General features: G+C 50.4%; 1 protein-coding gene across 4 annotated transcripts; it reads left to right on the forward strand.

The window, feature by feature from the left end:
* The first annotated feature begins 8343 nt into the window (after positions 1–8343).
* Psmg3 (proteasome assembly chaperone 3) lies at positions 8344–12036 on the forward strand. 4 transcript variants are annotated; one of them, XM_008851417.2, is made up of 3 exons: positions 8344–8386; positions 8811–9045; positions 11575–12036. In XM_008851417.2, the coding sequence occupies exons 2-3, from the start codon at positions 8830–8832 to the stop codon at positions 11725–11727; spliced, it is 369 nt and encodes a 122-aa protein (XP_008849639.1). In that variant the 5' UTR covers positions 8344–8386; positions 8811–8829; the 3' UTR covers positions 11728–12036. The 4 variants fall into 4 exon arrangements, with proteins under 4 accessions (XP_008849639.1, XP_008849637.1, XP_008849638.1 ...); XM_008851415.3 differs by having other exon boundaries at positions 8351–8490; XM_008851416.3 differs by having other exon boundaries at positions 8353–8719.
* The last annotated feature ends 7700 nt before the right edge of the window (positions 12037–19736 follow it).

Raw genomic sequence — 19736 nt, forward strand, 5'->3', positions numbered from 1 at the left:
CCTAAAAGTTCCATGATCAGAATGCCCTGTGCTGAGCCTTCCCTGCCACGTCCACACCAGCCTAGAGACAAACGTAGGGTCTTTAGAAAAGCCACCTCATACCTTCCCACTCCATCACACTGATTTGCTCCTGGGAGAAAATTCATCCCTGTAGCTGGGCCTCATGGCCCAGGCCTATAATCCTGGCTTTTTGAAAAGCTGAGGCAGAAAGATTACAAGATCAAGGCATGCTTGGCTATACATGCTTGATTTCAAAGTCAGCCTCAAAATAGTAAAAAGAGGGTTGGATATGTACATCGGTGGTAGAGCCTTATCTAGAATTCCCCAGTGATAGGCTGTGGGCATGACTCAGTGGCAGAGCACCTATCTACAATCCCCCAGCAAGGATCTCAAGGGATGGAAAGCTTACCTAGAATCATGACAATCACAGTAACAGAGATCTCAGGCCATCTGGCCAATCTACACATTTCGCAGATGAGGAAATAAGGGCCCAGAGAGAGGAACAGAATTGTTCCAGGTCCTCAAAAAGCTACTTCCAGAGTGGAGGAGAGCAGTCAGTCTGCCACCTCTGCCTCCCTCCTTCCACATATGCAGGCCATGATCCAGAAGCAAATACAGTGCTTCCCCTCCTCCTCTTCCCCTCTTCCTCTCCTCCTCTCCCTCTTCCTCCCCTTCTCTTCCTTGTGTGTGTGTGTGTGTGTGTGTGTGTGTGTGTGTGTGTGTGTGTTGCTGGTAATTGATCAGGGATGTAGCCATACTAGGCCAATGTTCTACCAGTAAACCAATACTAGGCAGGTGCTCTACTAATGAGCCACACCCCCAGCCCCTCACTGGGAGACTCTAAGCAGGTGCTCTACCTCTGAGCCATACCCCCCTCTGTAGGGATTCTAGGCAGGTGCTGTACCACCGAGCCACATCCCTAGCTTACCCATTTCCCCTGAAGCAGGAAAAGCACACACATTCAGACTGACAAGCTCTGTGCTTTGGCTTGACACAGTCAACACTTACAGGCTTCTTTGCCAGGGGAAATAACTTTTCAAAATATTGAAATAAAGGCTTTCAGCAGTTGTGCACGGATCAAGGTTTCATTTCTTAAAGGAATAAACAAATAGCTGAGGATGCAAGGTGGAAGTTTCCAGTGTCTGTAAGAGAGGCACAAAACCTCACTTGAGGAAGAAAAAGCTTGTCATGTTTGAGCTTAACTAGCTCAGCCACAAACAAGATGACATGCCGAACTCTCAATTCTAAGTCACTGTGGACTAACAAGAAGGACTCCCTTTGTGGACTTCTCTTTTGTTGTGGGTTTTTGTTTGGCCTTGAACTCAGTTGAATTTCTCATCCTCCTGCCCCCACATCCTGAGGGCTGAGATTACAGGCCTGTGCCACCATGCCTGGCTTATGTGGTGCTAAGGATGAAACGCAGGGCTTCCTGGATGCTAGGCAAGCGCTCTACCAACCCCCCCCATTTTTTTTTTTTTTTTGACCTGCAGCCTCACGTCACCCAGTCTGGCCTCAAATTTACTGTTTAGCACAGAAGTATCTTGAATTCCTCGTCCTCCTGCCTCCCCCTCCCAATTGCAAGATTACAGGCATGTGCCACCACACCAGGCTTGTGGTTTGTTTACTCTATGATGTTAAAGTAAAATACTTTAGGGCTGGCAAGATGGCTCAGCAGGTAAAAGTGCTTGCTGCCAAACCTGAATCCGATGCCCAGAACCCTATGGTGGAGGAAAGGAACTGACTCCCACAGGTTGTCCTCTGACCTCCACAACCCCCTCCACCGCGTGCGCGCACACACACACACACACACACACACACACACACAGTAGAATAAATATAAATGTAATAAAATAAACTGCTCCAAAGGTCAGAGCCAGGTGAGGAGGTACACACCTGTTGTCCTAGTTAGCCTTTCCCTTGCTGTGATAAACACCATGACCAAAAGCGACTTGGGGAGAAAAGGATTTACTTCATCTTACAGGCTACGGTCTGTCACCAAGGGAGGGCAAGGCAGGAACTCGAGGTAAAAAGTGAAGGCAAGGGGCTGGAGAGATGGCTCAGTGGTTAAGAGCACTGACTGCTCTTGCAGAGGACCCGGGTTCAATTCCCAGCACCCACATGGCGGCTACAAACGGTCTATAACTCCAGTTCCAGGGGAATCCGACACCTTCTTCTGACCTCCGCGGCATTGCACAACACGGGTGCACTCACATACATGCAGGCAATACACTCATACACAAAAAATGAAAATAATAAATAAAAATATTTTTTTTAAAAAGTGAACTCTCAGGTTCAGAGACTATACAGCCCAGGCCCCACTGCCCAGGGACAGCACTGCCCACAGTGGCCTGGATTCTCCCACATCAACTAGCAATTTAGCAAAGACCTCACAGACATGGCCACAGGCCACTCTGATCTGGGAAATTCTTCAGGAATCTGGGAGATTCCTTCTTCCCAGGTGACTCTAGTGTGTGTCAACCTGATAAAAACTAGCCAGCGAAACTGTCATCCCAGCACTTAAGAGGCAGAGGAAGAGGAGTGGTGAGTCTGAGGCCGCCCTCAGCACAGGAAGGTACCAGCAGTGTAGATGCATTTGCCAGCACAACATGAACACAAGCAGGCAAAATGCAAGAGCATTCCTTCCTCAGACTTCCTTTTATCTGGGCTGCCACCAGAAGGCGCTGCCCACAGGTGGGGGGGGGTGGTCTTTCGATGTCAGTTAAACAGATCAAGAAGCTCCCTCACGGATGTGCCCAGTGGTTTACCTGTTAGTTGATTTCAGATGCTGTTGTCGGGTTACCAACCAAGATTGACCATCATACAAAGTCTCACTATGTAGTCCAAGCTAGCCTAGAATTCATGCTTCTCCTGCCTCAGCCTCCCAAGTGCTGGGAGTACAGGCGTGCCCACCCACCAGGCTCAACCTTCATGCAAACACCTATGAGGGCAGGGCCAGGGGCGGCAAACCACTGACCCCCATGTGTGTCTAAGTATCCTCTATCACCAGTGGCTTCTGTTGACCTGGGAAGGAAATTCTAGCAAGCCTCTTCTGTACACCTGGGCCCCAAACGAAGCCTTTTGGCAAATGGGATGTCATTAAGTCATCTCAAAGATCCAGCAGGAAGGAAGTCAGACACATCATGCCACACTGTGAACAAACCTCAGAGACTCAATGCTTAGTGCAGATGCAGAAGCCACAGGCTGTCAGCCCCATTTATACAAACTGTCCAAAAACGGCAAATTCCAGACAGAAAGCTGATGGATTTCAGGGATCTCTGGAGGCTCACAGGCCAGCCAGCCTAGTCCCCTTGGAGAAGTTCCAGATTAATGGTAGACCCTGTCTCAAAATAAAAGGTGAAGAGCTGGAGAGCTGGCTCAGCAGTTGAAAGCACTTAGCTACTCTTGCAGAACTGAATCCAGGTTCAGTTCCCAGCACCCACATGGCAGCTAACAACCTTCTGTAACTCCAGTTTCAAGCAACCTGATGCTCTCTGGCCTCCAAGGGCATTGCATGACATGGTGCATTAACATTCATGCAGGCAATACACTCATACATATAAAATGAAAATAAATAAATTTTTTTAAATGAGAAATTATAGCTAGTTGTGGTAGTGCATGCCTTTAATTCCAGCACTCAGGAGGCAGAGGCTGTGAGTTCAAGGCCAGCCTAGTCTACATAGTGAGTTCCAAGCCAGCTGGGACTACACGGACACCCTGTCTCAAAAAAAAAAAAGACAAAAAAATGAAATTATCAGAGAGAGAGAGAGAGGTGTGAGTGTAGGCACATGTGCTAGTCAGAAGACAACCTTGGGTGTCAGCCCTCACCTTCCACCTTAAGGCAGGGTTTCTCTGGTTCCCTGCTGTGTACACCAGGCCCGTGACCTTCCAAGGACGTCTTCACCTTCCATCTCTCCTAGATGCACATTACCACATCTGACTTTTACATGGGTTCTGAGGATTCAAATTCGGGTCCTCATGCTTGTGCAGCAAGCCTTTTAGCCAATGAAATATCCCCCTACCCCCCCTTCTGTTTTTCTAAGTGTGTAAGTCCTGCCCATATATCATTTATGCCACCAGGAAGCCCCATCCCTGAAACAACAGCACCCAAGCCCCACACAACCTTTTACCTCTGTTTTCATTCAGACTTCCTCTTTATCACAGATCAAGACCAAAACCAGCCTAAAGTCAGTCTTGACTACCTGACCAAAATGCTACCGGTCTTGTTTTCCAGTATCCCTTTTACAAAGATGATAAGCTTGTGACAGGGGTTTCCATGTGTGAGGGAGTCAGAGTTCCTGGACCTCTCTGCCTCATAGAACGCACAACGAGGTGGATTAAAACCAGAGCCCCTTTTGAAGATTTCTCTAAGGAAAGCAACAGGCCAGCAATATGCTTTGGGGGGTGTGGGTGGATGCATGTTTAAATTTAGAATCGATAAAAAGACTTTGCTGAGAAATCTGTATGCTTCTTGCTTGTTGAGTGTTATACCAAGAAATTCTAATCTTTCCTTCGTGTGCCAACTGCGAGGATGCTCAGAAACACATTTCCTCTCAATCCCCATCTATTGGCATCATGCTTTGTATGAGTGCCTTTTATTTCACACCACTAGAAATCAATTTAGAAGAAGTGAGTTTCATTTGACTTGATGGAGCTTGAACAGTCATTAACTGAAAGACGGAGGGAGTGGATGTATTAAAAAAAAATCCTAGGGGCTGGAGAGATGGCTCAATGGTTAAGAGCATGTATTACTCTTCCAGAGGACCCAAGTTAGATTCCCAGCACCCAGATCAGGTGACTCACAGCTGCCTGTAACTCCAGATCCAAGGGATCTGATACCTTCTTCTGGCCTCCACAGGCACCTGCACTCACATATACATACCCACACACAGACACATACACACACTTACACACACACACACACACACACACACAATTTAAAAAATAAATAAAATATTTAAAAGAAAGATGAGGAAGAAGGGGAGGTGGGGGGCTGTCTGGGTTGTTGAAGGACTTTGTTTTGAGAGACAGTATCTCACTATGTAGCCCCAGCTGACCTGGAACTACCATGTAGACCAGGTTGGCCTGGATCTCTGTGACTCTGAAGAGATGGAATCAAAGGCATTCGCTACCATGCCTGGCCCTATTGAAGGACTTTGGCATGTAGGCAGAATTGTGCTGCCAGGTCACAGCAGAGTATATTTCTAAAGCAGCTTTCTTGACGTGGGGTTTTTAGAGGTATCAATCCCCTGGGAAGGGGGTCTCAAGGCTACACTTATTCTCACTGTCTGCCCAAGACTCTTCCAGTCAGTGCAACCCCCAGTTCAGAGACACAGTGAAGTTCTCTGCAATGGCTACAAGAATCTCCCTGTAGGGCATGGGCTTCTTCCAGAGCTTCAATGATGGTTAACGGAGGTGCTAGGCCCCCGTATCAGGGGCTCAGTGAAGGTCAGGGTGTGTCCAGGCTTCAGGTGAGCCTCAGTGATGGTTAGGGATGGAGCCAGGTATCAGCTGGGCCTCAGTGAGGGTTAGGGGTGGAGCCAGGTATCAGCTGGGCCTCAGTGAGGGTTAGGGGTGGAGCCAGGTATCAGCTGGGCCTCAGTGAGGGTTAGGGGTGGAGCCAGGTATCAGCTGGGCCTCAGTGAGAGTCAGGGTAGGAGCCAGGTATCAGCTGGATGTCCATGAGGGTCAGAGGGTGGGACCAGGCCCATGCACATGAACCTTCTATTTTCTAAAGGGGTCCATACTGTTTCTGCCTAATGGAGCTGCTAAGATTAAAGAACCTAGGTATCCAACACAGAGAAATGGGTACGGAAGATGCGGTATTTATACACAGTAGAATTTCTTTTAGCCATAAAGAATAGATGGGGCTGGGGATATAGCTCAGTCAGTAAAGTGCTTACTGGGTCTAAGTTCCATCTCCAGAACCCACAGAAAAAAGCCTGGAGTGATGATATGTGCCTGCAATCCCAGCACTGAAGAAGTGAAGCCCAGCAGATCCCTGGGCAGCCAGCTTAGCAGCCTAAATGGTGAGCTCCAGGCCAGTAAGAGACGCTGTCTCACAAAACAAGGTAGGGCCAAGTGTGGTGGCTCATGCCTTTAACCCCAGTACTCTGGAGGCAGAGGCAGGCTGATCTCTGTGAGATCCAGGCCAGTCAGTTTACAAAGAGAGTTTCAGGCCAGCTGAGGCTACAACAGGGAGACCTTGCTCAAAAAGACCAAAATAACCCAAAAAACAAAAAGCAAGGTGGAGATGGAGAGATGGTTTGGTAGTTAAGAGAGATTGCTGCTCTTCCAGAGAACCCAAGTTTGGTTCCCAGCACCCATGTTGGATGGCTCACAACCAACTGTCACTCCAGTTCCAAAGGATCCAATGCCTTTTTCTGGCCTCTGTGGATGCCAGAACACACATGGGGCACACACACACACACACACACACACACACACACACACACACGTGGCCATATCATTCTTGGGGAGATGGGTACAACTGGAGACAGTCATATCTAGTAAAGAAAGCCAGTCTCAGAAAGACAAATGTCATATGTGTTCTTTCATTATGGTTCCTAGATTGTATGTAGTTGCATAAAATCATATATGTATGGGCTAAAGAGATGGCTCAGCAGTTAAGAGCACTGACTGCTCTTGCAGAGGATCCAGGTTTGATTCTTACCACCCACATGGCAGCTAACAACTATCCATAACTCCAGTTCCAACGCTCTCTTCTGACCTCTGAGGGCATTGCACAACACAGGTGCACCTACCTACATGCAAGCAATATACTCATACACATTAACAATAATGATAATAAATAGAATGTTTAAAAATCATACATGTATATATTAAATTAAAATTGAAGTGAAATTATCTAGGGGAATAATTAATAGAAGGGAATGGAGGGAGAAAATGGAAGGTCAGGGAAAAGGAAGCAGCTCAACATGCAATCTATACCTGTAAGAAAAGTTTTTAACATTTAAAAAGATGTTCTAGCTGGGCGTGGTGGCGCACCCCTTTAATCCCAGCACTCGGGAGGCAGAGGCAGGCGGATTTCTGTGAGTTCAAGGCCAGCCTGTTCTACATAGTGAGTTCCAGGACAGCTGGGGCTACAGGGAGATCCTGTCTCAAAAAGACCAAAAAAAAATGAGCAATACCTATGGTAAGTAAATGAACGTTTTACTCAAACCAAGGTGGGGGGGGGCGGGGGGAGGTGTTAAGCCAGGGCTGCGGGATGTGACTGTTTCTGTATTTGCTTAGCATTGTAAGATACAGTAGATATTAGTTTTTTCTTTCAAATTCTGTAAAACTTGAAACTTGGTTTATGACAAGGAATGCTAATCTTTTAAAATATTTTGTTATTTTTATTTTATGTATATGCATGTATTGCCTGCATGTAGGTAAGTGCACCCGTTGTCGTGCAATGTCCGCGGAGGACAGAAGAGGCTATCAGATGCCCTGGAACTGGAGTTATGGACAGTTGTCAGCTGTTCGAACCCGGGTCTTCTGCAAGAACAACCAGTGTTCTTAACGGCTGAGCCATCTCTCCAGCCCTGGAATTCTAATCTTTCAATCACACCACACCCTGTAAGACTTTTAAGGAAAGGCGCTGATGCATTCCTGAGCCTAATGGCCTGGAGTAAGAGCTCTTCTCCCTTCCCATTATTCTTTAAACTAGCCAACCAGGAAAGACTGTGAGGTTGGACCCAAGTCAATAGGGAAGGACACAGTTCTCTTGCATTAGGGATAAAAGCCCCCAAGCTTCTGGGTCCCTTATATACTTGCTGGCTCTAACCGATCATACAGGTCACTCTTTTGCAAAAGTAAAATCTGCTTTACTGAGTTACTTTCCACTTTGTCTGCGTTTGGGGCATTGATGGGGTCCTAGGACCTCGGATTTTATTTCTAACAGCATGCACAAACCCTTAGCTTTGATCCCCAGCACCACATAAACCATGTGGCAGCACATGCCTGCCATTCCAGCACTTGGAAGGTAAGAAGATCAGGAGTTCAAGGTCATCCTTGGCTGCGTTGTGAGTGCAATGCCAGCCTGAGCTACTCAGACCCTATCTAAAATAAAGAAAAAAAATTTAGTTACTGCATATTAACTGTGCCTTAGCAAGTGCCTGGTACACACTGAGAGTGAGAGTAAATATTAGCTATTACTGTCACCCAAGTGTACAGCTGGGACGCAAAGCCCCCACCCTTTGGGCCTCGAGCCCCGCCCACGAGGTTCTGAGGATCCTGGAGGCACAGGGTCTCTAGCACAAAGACACGAGGTCCCAGTGGCAATCCGGAACCAATTGTGTTTGGATCGTGGTGCCCCACGGACCAGGCTCCAGAGGACCGGAACCGGAAGCTAGCGGTCCGGGCCTCTGAAAAGCTGCGATTGGAGGTTGTAGCTCATTCAGTGCGGCTTGTGAGGCCGGTGGCGGCCCATCTGCCCCTTGCGGGAACAGCCGGGGTTCCGCGGCCAGTGATTTTTTTTTCCCAGCCCTGGTATCCAGAAATGGGAAACAGCGGGGTGGGCGAGGGGCAGTGGTCGCAGGTAGCGCGGCACCCGGACTGAGAAAAATCCCAGAAGCCTTATGGGCATGTGCACACTGGTGTTTTGTTTTTGTGGTTTTTTTTTTAATTGGGATGGGGAGTAGATTGAGACAGGGTCTCCCCACGTAGCCCAGGCTGGCCTCCCAAGTGCAGCAGTGAGAGGCTTGTGCCACTACTTCCGGTTTGTCATCTGCTGTGGAATGAACTTGCTTGGTATTACTGCTTTGGCGCCCCAGGTTGTATCTGTGATTGATTTCCCCCTTCTTTTTAAGCAAAAGCCATCTCTGGACCATGGAGGACAAACCGTTGGTAGTATCTAAACAGAAGACAGAAGTGGTGTGCGGGGTGCCCACCCAGGTGGTCTGCACGGCCTTCAGCAGCCACATCCTAGTGCTGGTGACCCAGTTCGGGAAGATGGGTACGCTGGTCTCCCTGGAGCCCAGCAACGTGGCCAATGACATCAGCAAGCCAGTGCTCACCACAAAAGTCCTCCTTGGGCAGGATGAGGTAAATGTGTTGGGAAGGGACCTCAGGGTGGAGGGGAATCCTCTTTCCCGGGGGTCAGTTGTCCATAAGGATGTGACTGTCTGGTAGGTACCCCCTTACACATCTAAGAGCACGTCACCCAGATTCTCTAGGATCTTTCAGCTCTCGGGGTGTCCTGGCTGCCCCTGCTGATGCCTTTCCTGGTCCATCAGCATTTAACAAGCAGCAATACTGATCTTGTGAAGCTGTTCCTCCTCTGTTTGATTCTGTCGTAATACATTGTGTTAATGAAGGGCTTGAGTCCTGAGGGCCTTCCTCTCTGTCTTTCCAGGTTAGGGATAACCGGAGTGATGGGATACAGAGGCACCAAAGAAATAAACTTAATGATGCCTCTTTAGCATTTGTTTATGCCTGAAGTGTGCTGTTCACGCTGAGCTCTGAATCGCTGCTGCCTGGAGCATCCAGGGCAATGATTTAGGACAGGTCTGGGTCCCTGAGGATGCTTAAAGAGAGCCATCAGTCAAGTATAGTGTGTGATCTGGGTGTGGTGCATGCCTTTAATCCTGGCACTTGGGAGGCTGGAGCAGGATTGCCGCAAGTTTGTGGTCAGACTGTAGTGAGTTTGAAGCCCACCAGGAATGCATAGTGAGACCCTGTCCCCACAACCACCCCCCTAAAAGTTTGATGTGGCGGTACATTTGAGTGATCCCAGAACTTAGGAGGTGGAGGCAGGAGGATCAGGGGTTCAAGGTCATCCTGAGCTACATGAGACACTCTTTAAGGGGGGGGCATCAAGATGGTTTGGGGTAAAACACTTGCCCCACAAGCCTGATAACCTGAGTTTGATCCCCTGAACCCACAGTGGAAGGAGAAAACCAGCTCCTGAAAGTTGTCCTTTCGACCTCCACAGGTACACAGTCACACATATACCATACATATACATACACAATAATAATAAATAATTATTTTAAAATATTCTATTTAACTTTATGTTTGAGTGTTTTGCTGTCATGTATGTCAGTACATCATGTGTGTGCCTGGTGCACACAGAGGACCAGAAGAGGGCATCAGATACCCTGGAACTGGCGTTACAGATGGATGTTAGCTGCCATATGGGTGCTGGGTCTTCTGCAAGAGCAACCATTGCTCAAAACCACTGTGCCACCTCTGTAGTCCAATAAATAATTTTTAAAATGGGAGACAGAGGCCAGGTGTGGTGGTGCACGCCTTTAATCCCAGCACTTGGGAGGCAGAGGCAGGCGGATCTTTGTGAGTTTGAGGCCAGCCTCTTCTACATAGTGAGTTCCAGGACAGCTGGGGCTACAGGGAGACCCTCTCTCAAAAAGACAAAAAAATATTTCTTTAAAAAAAAAAATGGAGACAGAAGAGCTAGTTGTGTGGCATATGCCTTTAATCCCAGCACTCAGGAGACAGAGGCAGGCACATCTCTGTGAGTTCCAGGCCAGCCAGGGCTACATAGTAAGACCTTGATTCAAAAAAAGGGAGCAGGAGGCTGGAGAGGTGGAGTGATTAAGAGCACTTACTGCTCTTATAAAGGATCCAACACCTACATCTGGTGGGTTACAACACCTATAACTCCAGTACCAGGGACTTGACACCCTCTTCTGACCTCCATAGGCACCTGCATGTACAAGGTACACATACATACACTCAGGTACACATACACATAAAATTTTAAAATAAACCTTTGAACTTTCCTTAATCTGGGGTCTGGCAAGATGGATCAGCAGTTAAGAGCACTGTCTACTCTTCCAGAGGACCCAATTCAGCTAACAACCATCTGTAACTCCAGTTTCAAGAAATCCATCGCCCTCTTCTAGCCTTCGGAGGCATTGCATACAGAGGTGCACATGCAAGCAAAACACTCATAAACATAAAAATAAATAAAGTAAAATAAAAAACTTTAATCTGAGAAATGAAGACTAAGGAGAGAACTCGATCCATAAATGCTTGCCCCTCAAGCATGAGGACCTAGTTTAATATTCAGAACTCAACATAAATGAGTGTGGCAGCCGGGTGTGGTGGCACACACCTTTGATCCCAGCATTTGGGAGGCAGAGGCAGGCAGATCTTTGTGAGTTCGAGGCCAGCCTGGTCTACATAGTTCCAGGACAGCTGGGGCTACAGGGAGACCCTGACTCAAAAAAAGACAAAAAAAAAGTGCAGAACCATTCCTAGTACTGGAGAGACAGGAGGATCATAGGGCTTGGTGACTGGGCAGTCTAGCCTAAGGGGAGCTCTGGGTCCCTGAGAGACCCTGTCTCAAAGGAGATGGACAGTGTTCCTGAGGATGATCCCAACACCTGAGGTTGTCCTCAGGCCCCCACATGCATGCGCACACACACACGAGCTAGGTGTGATGGCACATCCCTATAATCCTAGCACTCAGGCTGAGACTGGAGGATCAAGGCTAACCTGAGCTACATAGGGAATTACACACTACCCTGGACTGCAGAAAGTGACACTGCCTGAAAAACTTAAAAAATAAATTAGCTTTCCTGTGGTCACGGTCTTCCTTTTCTTCCCCAGCCTCTCATCCATGTCTTTGCAAAGAACCTGGTAGCGTTTGTGTCTCAGGAAGCAGGAAACAGAGCGGTCCTCCTGGCTGTGGCTGTGAAGGACAAGAGCGTGGAGGGGCTGAAGGCCTTGAAGGAGGTGATACGGATGTGCCAGGTGTGGTGATGCAGTGAGCAGCAGGATGCTCAGGACCAAGTACAGCTCACTCGGCAGGGTCCTAGACCCATCTTCCCACCACCGGGACAGTCAGGTGGAGGAACTCTCAGGCTTTAGCCCTTGAAGCCGGAAACAGCATTTATGTCTCAGGGGACTCTCCCTATGTGGCTACTATGTTCTGGTGGGGAAGCGAAAGCAGAAGTGTGCCTGGACTGTGATGGGCATCTGTGGAAAGTAGAACTCAGCCGGTGGGACACGGGGCCCTCTGCAGCAGCACTTGTGGGGAGAATTTTTTTTTTATTAAAAGTCTAAGCCGGGCATAGTGGCACATGCCTTTAATCCCAGCACTCTGGAGGCAGAGGCAGGTGGATCTTGTGAGTTCAAGGCCAGCCTGGTCTACATAGTAAGTTCCAGGACAGCTGGGGTACAGGGAGACTCTGTCTCAAAAAGACCGAAAAAAAAAGTCTAAAACACTTGGCTAGCTTTGTTACTAATCCTGAGGAATTATAGTCACATGAGTTCATTTTAGCACACTTCAGGTAGGAGAGAAACCTCGAGCATAGTGCATGGTTGATGGGGACCAAAGTGGATCCCAGGCATGGCTTCAGTGCACACTGTCCACTTATTCTCCCATGACCCCTCAGCACCAGCTTCCACTCAACCAGCAATGAGGACCACCCCTTCTGTGCTGGAGACTCGGCCCCGGTCGTGGAGCTGCCGAGTCCGGTGAGGAAAGGAACAAGTAGTGCAGGGGCTGGACGTGGGGCAGGCACAGCCAGGACAGCCTTGCAGTGGACCACTAAGGGGTGACTGGACAGGAAGTCCACAGCCAGGGCAGGAGGTCCATGCTTGCTATTCCCAGGCTGTAGGGAGGCCTTGAGCTCAGTAAGGAGCAGGAGGAGTTCTGGGTTGGGTTTGGGCCCACCCTTTAGAAATACTCCCAAGGTACTCTGCAAGGGCTGGGGGAGCCAGCATTAGGCTGGCATTTATGTGGAGGGGTTTGTAGGTGTCCATACCTCTTGACAAGTGGCAGCCTGGACCTCCCAGGGTCCCTGATCACAGATGACTGGGAACTTCTGAAGGGAAGGTGGGTCTTTGCTCTGGCCTCATGGTCACCAGTACAAAGGCAGCTGTAAGGTTGGGTAAGAAGGCCACCAAAATACCAGGTGGTGTTCCCCATGGAGCCTGCACCTGTGCCCTTCCAGGGACCCAGGGTGTCACCCGTGTGCTCAGGAAACCAGAGAGGAACTTTTTACTTGATTTCTCTCTCAATTAAGGACTCAACCCTTGATTTCAGGAGCATGCTCTGGGAGCTGCCAGGGGCAGGTGGATGTGTTCTTCCAGTTCTCCTACAGTAAGCTGCAGAAGACTGGCCGGCCTCAGGGCTCAATCCTGCAGGTGCAGTGCCCACTGTATCCTGCTTCCTGGCCCTCTCAGAGCTTCCAGTCTCTCCAGGGGACAGCCAGGAAGAGCTATGGCCAGAAACCAGCTCAGCTGTAAGTCCACATGGGGATTTGGTCAGACTCCTGGAAGCAGAGGTAGTGTCCCAAAGCGTGTGACAGCCTTACTGCACCCACTGCAGCGCCCAACCAGTACCTCTGCACCCCCATCCCTGGCAAGCAGGACTTCAGACAACTTTGAACTTTGTCTACCGTTCTCCAGACCCTGGCTTCCCTGATCCCTTATCTTTGTGTCCCCTGGGTAGGCTGGTGTTGGGTCTGGCAGCTCCCATTTCTCCCACCCAAGTAGAATCTTGTACCTTTCATGCCAGTTGCCACCAGCCCCCGGAGAGCCTGGACCAAAACAAGTCTCACAGGCCACAGGGACAGGAAGGACCAGTGTAGGGTACACGTGGTGGGGCAGATGCCTCCCCAAGGCTTGACTCTGGAGGGAGGGGCTGAGTGTGCTCATGTGAGCCCTGTGGAGTGGCCCTGGGCAAAGGTCTGAGTTCAGTGTCAGCCTGTGATTATTGAGATCCCCCAGCAGCCCCTGCTTCCCAGCCTCAGATAGAGAGCAGCCTGGGTGGGGCCCAAGGCCAGATCCAAGTTCAGGTTTGTATCTTCTGTTTCCTAATTTGGTCGCTAATCGGGCAATAAAGCCAATTCACAGCCCACACCAGTGACCCAATTAATCTCTCTCAACAACCTGTCACATCTGGAGCTCAGACCCAGCTGCTCCCGGGTAGAGGAGCTGAGATTTGAGCCCAGAAGGGACACGTGGGCATCTGCCCTATTGTCAGTGCTCTTCTAAGCCACAGCTTCATCAGCTTCTAGGGGGCACTGTGAGGGTAGTTTCTCACAAAAATGCCTCTCCAGGAGCTGGGCCAAGCCCTTCCTGGCCCCCATAACCAGTTACAACAGCAGCTAAGGTGAGCCAGTGAACAAGCCTGGTTGAAGGTTGAACACCCAGATTGAAATCAAGAGAGAATCCTGGGGCTGGAGAGGAGTGCTCACACATGCTCCACTGGAGTTCAATCCCCAGATCCCATGTAACAGCCAGGCAGCTGAAGTGGCAGCCTGCTTTCTGTTAGCTGGTTTCTGGTTTTGGTGAGGGTTTTTGTTGTTGTTGTTGTTGTTAATTCATTTTTATTGTGTGCATGTGAATGTCTTGCCTGGATGTATATGAGCACTTGTGTGTGCATTGCTCATAGAGGCCAGAAGAGGGTGTTGGATGCCCTGTAACTGCTGTTACAGATAGTTGTGAGCTGCCATGTGGATGCTGGAAACTGGACCTGAGCCCTCTGCAAGAACAGCTAGCATTCTTAAGTGCTGAGCCATTTCTCCAGCCCCTGGTGTTGTTGGGTTTTTGTTTTTTGTTTTGGGAGGTTTTTTGAGATAAGTCTCCCTGCAGCCTCAGCTAGCCTGGAACTCAATATGTAGACCAAACTGGCCTTGATCTCACAGAGATCTGCTTGCCTCTGCCTCCTGAGTACTGGGACTAAAGGTGTGGCAACTGCCTGAAATCCCAGCATTCAGGAGTCTGGCTGGCTAGCTAAACCAGCTGGAATTGGTAAGCCGCAGGTTCAGTGAGAGACCCTGCCTCGACAAATAAATGCAAAGCAATTGAGAAAGACACTTTTGTCAAACTTCAGGCCTCCACACACCTCCATATGTGCATATAAACTCACACGTGCACTGACAGACATGCGAACATGTATACATACATATACACACACCACATACACATAAATTTAAAGGAGTTAGAGAGATTGGCTCAATGGTTAAGAGCACTGACTGCTTTTGCAGAGGACCTGAGTTCAGTTCCCAGGACCCACATGGTGGCTAACAACCGTCCTTAATTCCAGTTCCAGGGGATTCAGTTGCATGACACAGGTGCACTTACATACGTGAAGGCAATACAATCATACACAAGTCAAAGCAATTTTTTAAAATAATAAATTGAGGGGGCTAGAGCGATGGCTCAGCAGTTAAGAGCACTGACTGCTCTTTGCAGAGGATCCGGATTTGATTCCTAGCACCCACGTGGCCTACAAACTGTCCTTAGGGAATCCGAAACCCTTTTCTGATCTCCTCGGCATTGCACAACAGGGTGCACTCACATACATGCAGGCAATAATACTCATATACATAAAATAAAAATAAAATATTTTTAAAAATAATAATAATAATAAAGGCCGGGTGTGGTGGCACACACCTTTAATTCCAGCACTCAGGAGGCAGAGGCAGGCCGATCTCTGTGAGTTCGAGGCCAGCCTGGTCTCCATAGCAAATCCAGGCCAGCTAGGGCTACAGGGAGACCCTGTCTCAGAAAGACCTAAATAAATAAATTAATTAATTAATAATAATAAGTAAATTGAGAAAATGCAACCCTTGTGTGAGTGGCTGGAGCAGGGGCTGATGGGATGAGGTCAGAAGCCTGCATGCTGCACAGTGCGGCTATAGAGATGTGATCACTGTGGCTTACAGTCTGGTATCACAAAAGAGCAGGTCAGACCCTGTGAGGGGAGGGGCACATTGGCTCTCCTAGAAGTGAGGATTTACAGACAGCAAGCATCACAAGATGGCAGAATTGTGGGCAGATGGGAGAAATATTTAGATACAAGTCCAAGTCAGGACAGGTTGAGAGCTGTGCCCAGGCCCCAGAGTTCTGGGCAAGCCAGACATAGCACGTGAGGACATGTTCCCAGCTAGCTGCTGGGCAGAAGACTGGAGGAGCCCAGGTTGGGCAGAATAGAGCCCAGTGTCCATCCCAGCCACATAGATAAAATGACCTGAAAGGTGAGGATAGACTGCCCTCATGCCAGACCAGGAAGGGACACAGCACAGTGCAGGGATGGGGTTCCAGAGTGACTGGAAAGAGGAGGAAGGCCAAGAGGAAAAGAGGTCCCCAAAAGAAAGACCCAGCTACACATCCTGTGCATGGTTTCACAAACTCCAATGAGGACTCGGACTACCCAGAGCATGACAAGTATTGGGCCTACCTCGCCAATGGGGAGATCAAGGCTGGAGCACAACGGCAACTTCCCAAGGCTATACAACGGAGATAGAAGACACATCAAATTCTTTTTTTTATTTTTCTTTTATGTGTATGCGTGTATTGCCTGCATGTAGGTAAGTGCACCTGTGTCGTGCAATGCCTGAGGAGGACAGAAGAGGCTGTCGGATCCCCTGGAACTGGAGTTACGGACAGTTGTTAGCTGCCATGTGGGTGCTGGGATTCGAACCCGCGACTTCTGCAAAAACAGCCAGTGTTCTTAATCGCTGAGCCATCTCTCCAGCCCTAGAGAGATTATTATTATTTTTTTTACATTTACTTATTTATGTGTGGGGGCATGGGCATGCCATGGCATGCATGTGAGGCACAATTAGGGAGTCAGTTCTCTTCCACCATGTGGGTCCTGGAGATCGAACTCAGATCACCAGGCTTGGCAGTAAGTGCTTTTACCCACTGAGCCATCTTGCCAGCCACAAACTGCCCACTTCTAGAGCTTCTCAATACTGCTGGGCCTGGACAAACATGGAAGGCATTCACGAGGCCTGTGTCACCTGTTCCCAGCATCCCATGACAGGTGTCGGTAGCCTTGATCAGAGGTTAGGGATGAGGTGTGCCTCACACTCCCTCAGGTGCTTTGGGGATGAAAGGAAGGGAGAGCAACTTGGACAGGGAAGGGACAGATGAGGGCAGGCCTCTCCCCATGACCCCTCAGTGCATACCCACCCACTAGGGTCCTGGTTCCATTTGGAGACAAGCCCCCACTGGATTCATGGTTACAAACCTGTCCACATAGCAGCAGCTCAAGAACGAGGCCTGTGAGCACCAGTGGACAGAATAGGAACGGAAAGGCTGGTCCCTGAATCTTGGATGGCAGAGGGTGTGGCCCACCAGAGGGTGTGTTCCCATGAGGCTGCTGGGCAGGCAGGGCAGGCCAGGTGGGACTGGGAGGAGTTTCTGGGCCTCAGAAGAGCCATGCCTGGGCAGCAGCAATAGTGTCCAAGGGACCTAGGCTGTCCCAGCTGCCTTGAGCAGGCCAGCAGAAGGCCTCAGGCCACACTGAGGCAGGACTTCCCAGCAGCTACCTTGCCAGGCCCAGAATCTGCAGAGCGTGTACTTTGGGAAGCCAAAGCCACACACCTGCCCAGTGGGCCCTGCCAGCCGCCCAGAGCCACCAGGGAGGTGAGCTGTGTGGGTGTGAGTGTGAGTGCATGTGGGGCTGGCCTGGGGAAGAGTGGTGTCCAGGCTGGGGCCCCATGACGCCAACAGGGTGGGAAAATACCTGCTCCCGAGAATCGGAGTAACACGGCCCTCCGCCACCACCCAAGTCCAAACTCTACTTCCCACAAAGGGTCTCAGGCCCAGGGCAGAGCTATACCCACCCCCGAGTGGAGGCCCCCAGGACCACACCCAAGTCTGGCACCTAGCTGGGGCAAAGACAAGTATGGGCAGATCCTGACTGAATCTCCAGAGACAGATGGCAGACCTGGAGAGGGAGGTGGGTACAGGAACAGAGATAAGGCACAGCTGGCAGGACAGAGAGGGACAGCATGCACATATCAGCAAGGTGGCCCACCAGCAAGGTGGTCCAGGGCCACCGGACACAAGTAGAGCCCAGTCAGCCCCAGAATGGGAAGCCGGAGGGCTACTCCTTCCTCACCAGGCCATGGGACACCAGGGCAGCTGAGCCACCTGGGCCCTGAGTCCCAGATTGCGGCTGGCCTGGCAGGAGAACCTACAGCCATCTGAGAAAAGCCGGTGGCAGAATGGCCAACCGAGTCCTGGCTCTGAGTGCCCACTGCCCAGTCATACACAGAGATTCAAATAGCCTGGGGAAACCAGGGGGAGGGTCAGTCATACCAAGAGAGGCTTGGGCCACATCCTTCTGTCAGGGCTGCTCCCATCCAAGTGAGGGGCGGCAACCTGGGCACCAGGAGGCGCTGCCTCTTAGGTGGTTCTAGCTGGAAGAGGCATAGGCAAAAGGAAAGAGGTGGCTGTGGGGTCCCCAGGCTTTCGAGAACCTACAACAATGTGAAGGACAAGAAAGCCATAGCCACCCACGGCCTCTCACCCTGCCCAAGCACATTGGCCCATAGGGAGCCCTTGATCCGTCCTCACCCTGCCACACCTCAGGTGTGGGTGCTGGTTGGATCAGGGCCAGTTAATCCGGGAAGCAAAAACCTCATGGCAAACGGCTGTTTGTCACCTACTAGAAGTTAGCAGGGGAGACAGCGTGGCTGAAGGTCAACCCAGGACAGCTTGGTGCCAGGGTTGCACGACTCCCTCTGCAAGGCTGGGGCTGGACAGGTCAGCTCAACTGGCTGCTGCCACCTTCAAGAGCTTTGGAGGCTTTTTAGGAAGTAGCCTTAGTCAGACATGGTGGGGCATGCCTTTAATCCCAGCACTCAGGAGGCAGAGGCAGGCAGATCTCTGGGAGATCAAGACCAGCCTGGTCTATGTAGCAAGTTCCAGGCCAGCTGAGGCTACAGGGAGAACTTGTCTCAAAAAAAAAAAAAAAAAAAAAAAAAAAAAAAGATCTCGGCACCCAGGGCACACAAAGCCTGATCTGCTCCTGGGAAAGACTAGATGGCCACCCGGGAGCACGTCAGAGTCCAGCCTCAGCCTGGAGCTGGAGACACAACAGGGGTGGAGCTGAGATCGTGGGACCCATGTGGAGGGGTGGGACAGGCTGTGTGGCTTCCTCAGTCTCTTGATTCAGCTTGCTGGATTGGCCAAGACTCTGGTCTTCTGGTCACAGTGAACACAGGTCAGAGGTCCCACTGCCCCATCTAGGCTGGCTGGTCTGTCCTGATATGGGTGTGGCCCTTCCTGGGTGTGAGCTGTGATTATGGCCTCTGAAGGAGGCCTCCCTCACCTGACTCTGACATGGTCACCTCATGCCCCGCAGGCACAGGGTCTCAACCCCTTACTTTCCCAGTGTCCCTGTAGTTGAGCTCAGCTCCTTCCTTCCTTTCAGCTGCCCCTGGCATGGCCCTGTGCTAAGCATCTGGACCCCCAGGACAGCCATTTGACAAACCCTCACCTGGTCCCAGAGCCAGGCAGCAAAGACTGTCCCAAGTCCCCAGTCATGACAGGGACCTGTGTGCCAAACCCACAGGGTGCACCCAGCACCTCACAGGCCCACCCCTACCTCACCTACCTGCTGGAGCTATGAGCCAGAAACAGGGTGTCCACAACCCTGGAATGTGCCGTCACCTCCATTAAATCCCTTGCAGGGCAGGAGAAATGCTGATTTCTGGATGAAGAGGACCCAATGGAGTGAGGTGGACCCCAGCCAGTCCTTCCAAAGTCTCCCTGGGAGAGGGTAGGAGAGGAGAGCCTGGGAGCCTGCTGGGAAAATGCTGCAGTCACAAGTGTCCAGCAGGGGGCAGGGCTGTGTGTGTGTGTGTGTGTGTGTGTGTGTGTGTCTGAGAGAGAGAGAGAGAGAGAGAGAGAGAGAAAGAGGCCGGGCGGGGGGGCACACACCTTTAATCCCAGCACTTGGGAGGCAGAGGCAGGAGGATCTCTGTGAGTTCAAGGCCAGCCTGGTATACATAGAGAGTTCC

This window comes from Nannospalax galili, unplaced genomic scaffold (genome assembly GCF_000622305.1).
Source record: "Nannospalax galili isolate Female #2095 unplaced genomic scaffold, S.galili_v1.0 scaffold664, whole genome shotgun sequence".
In the NCBI taxonomy this organism is placed as follows: domain Eukaryota; kingdom Metazoa; phylum Chordata; class Mammalia; order Rodentia; family Spalacidae; genus Nannospalax; species Nannospalax galili.

Excerpts from the sequence above, each read along its gene's own strand:
- Psmg3 (XM_008851417.2), top strand. The coding sequence starts at position 8,830 with ATGGAGGACAAACCGTTGGTAGTATCTAAACAGAAGACAGAAGTGGTG. Across the intron at positions 9,046-11,574 it reads TCCTCCTTGGGCAGGATGAG|CCTCTCATCCATGTCTTTGC; the intron begins GTAAATGTGTTG and ends TTTCTTCCCCAG.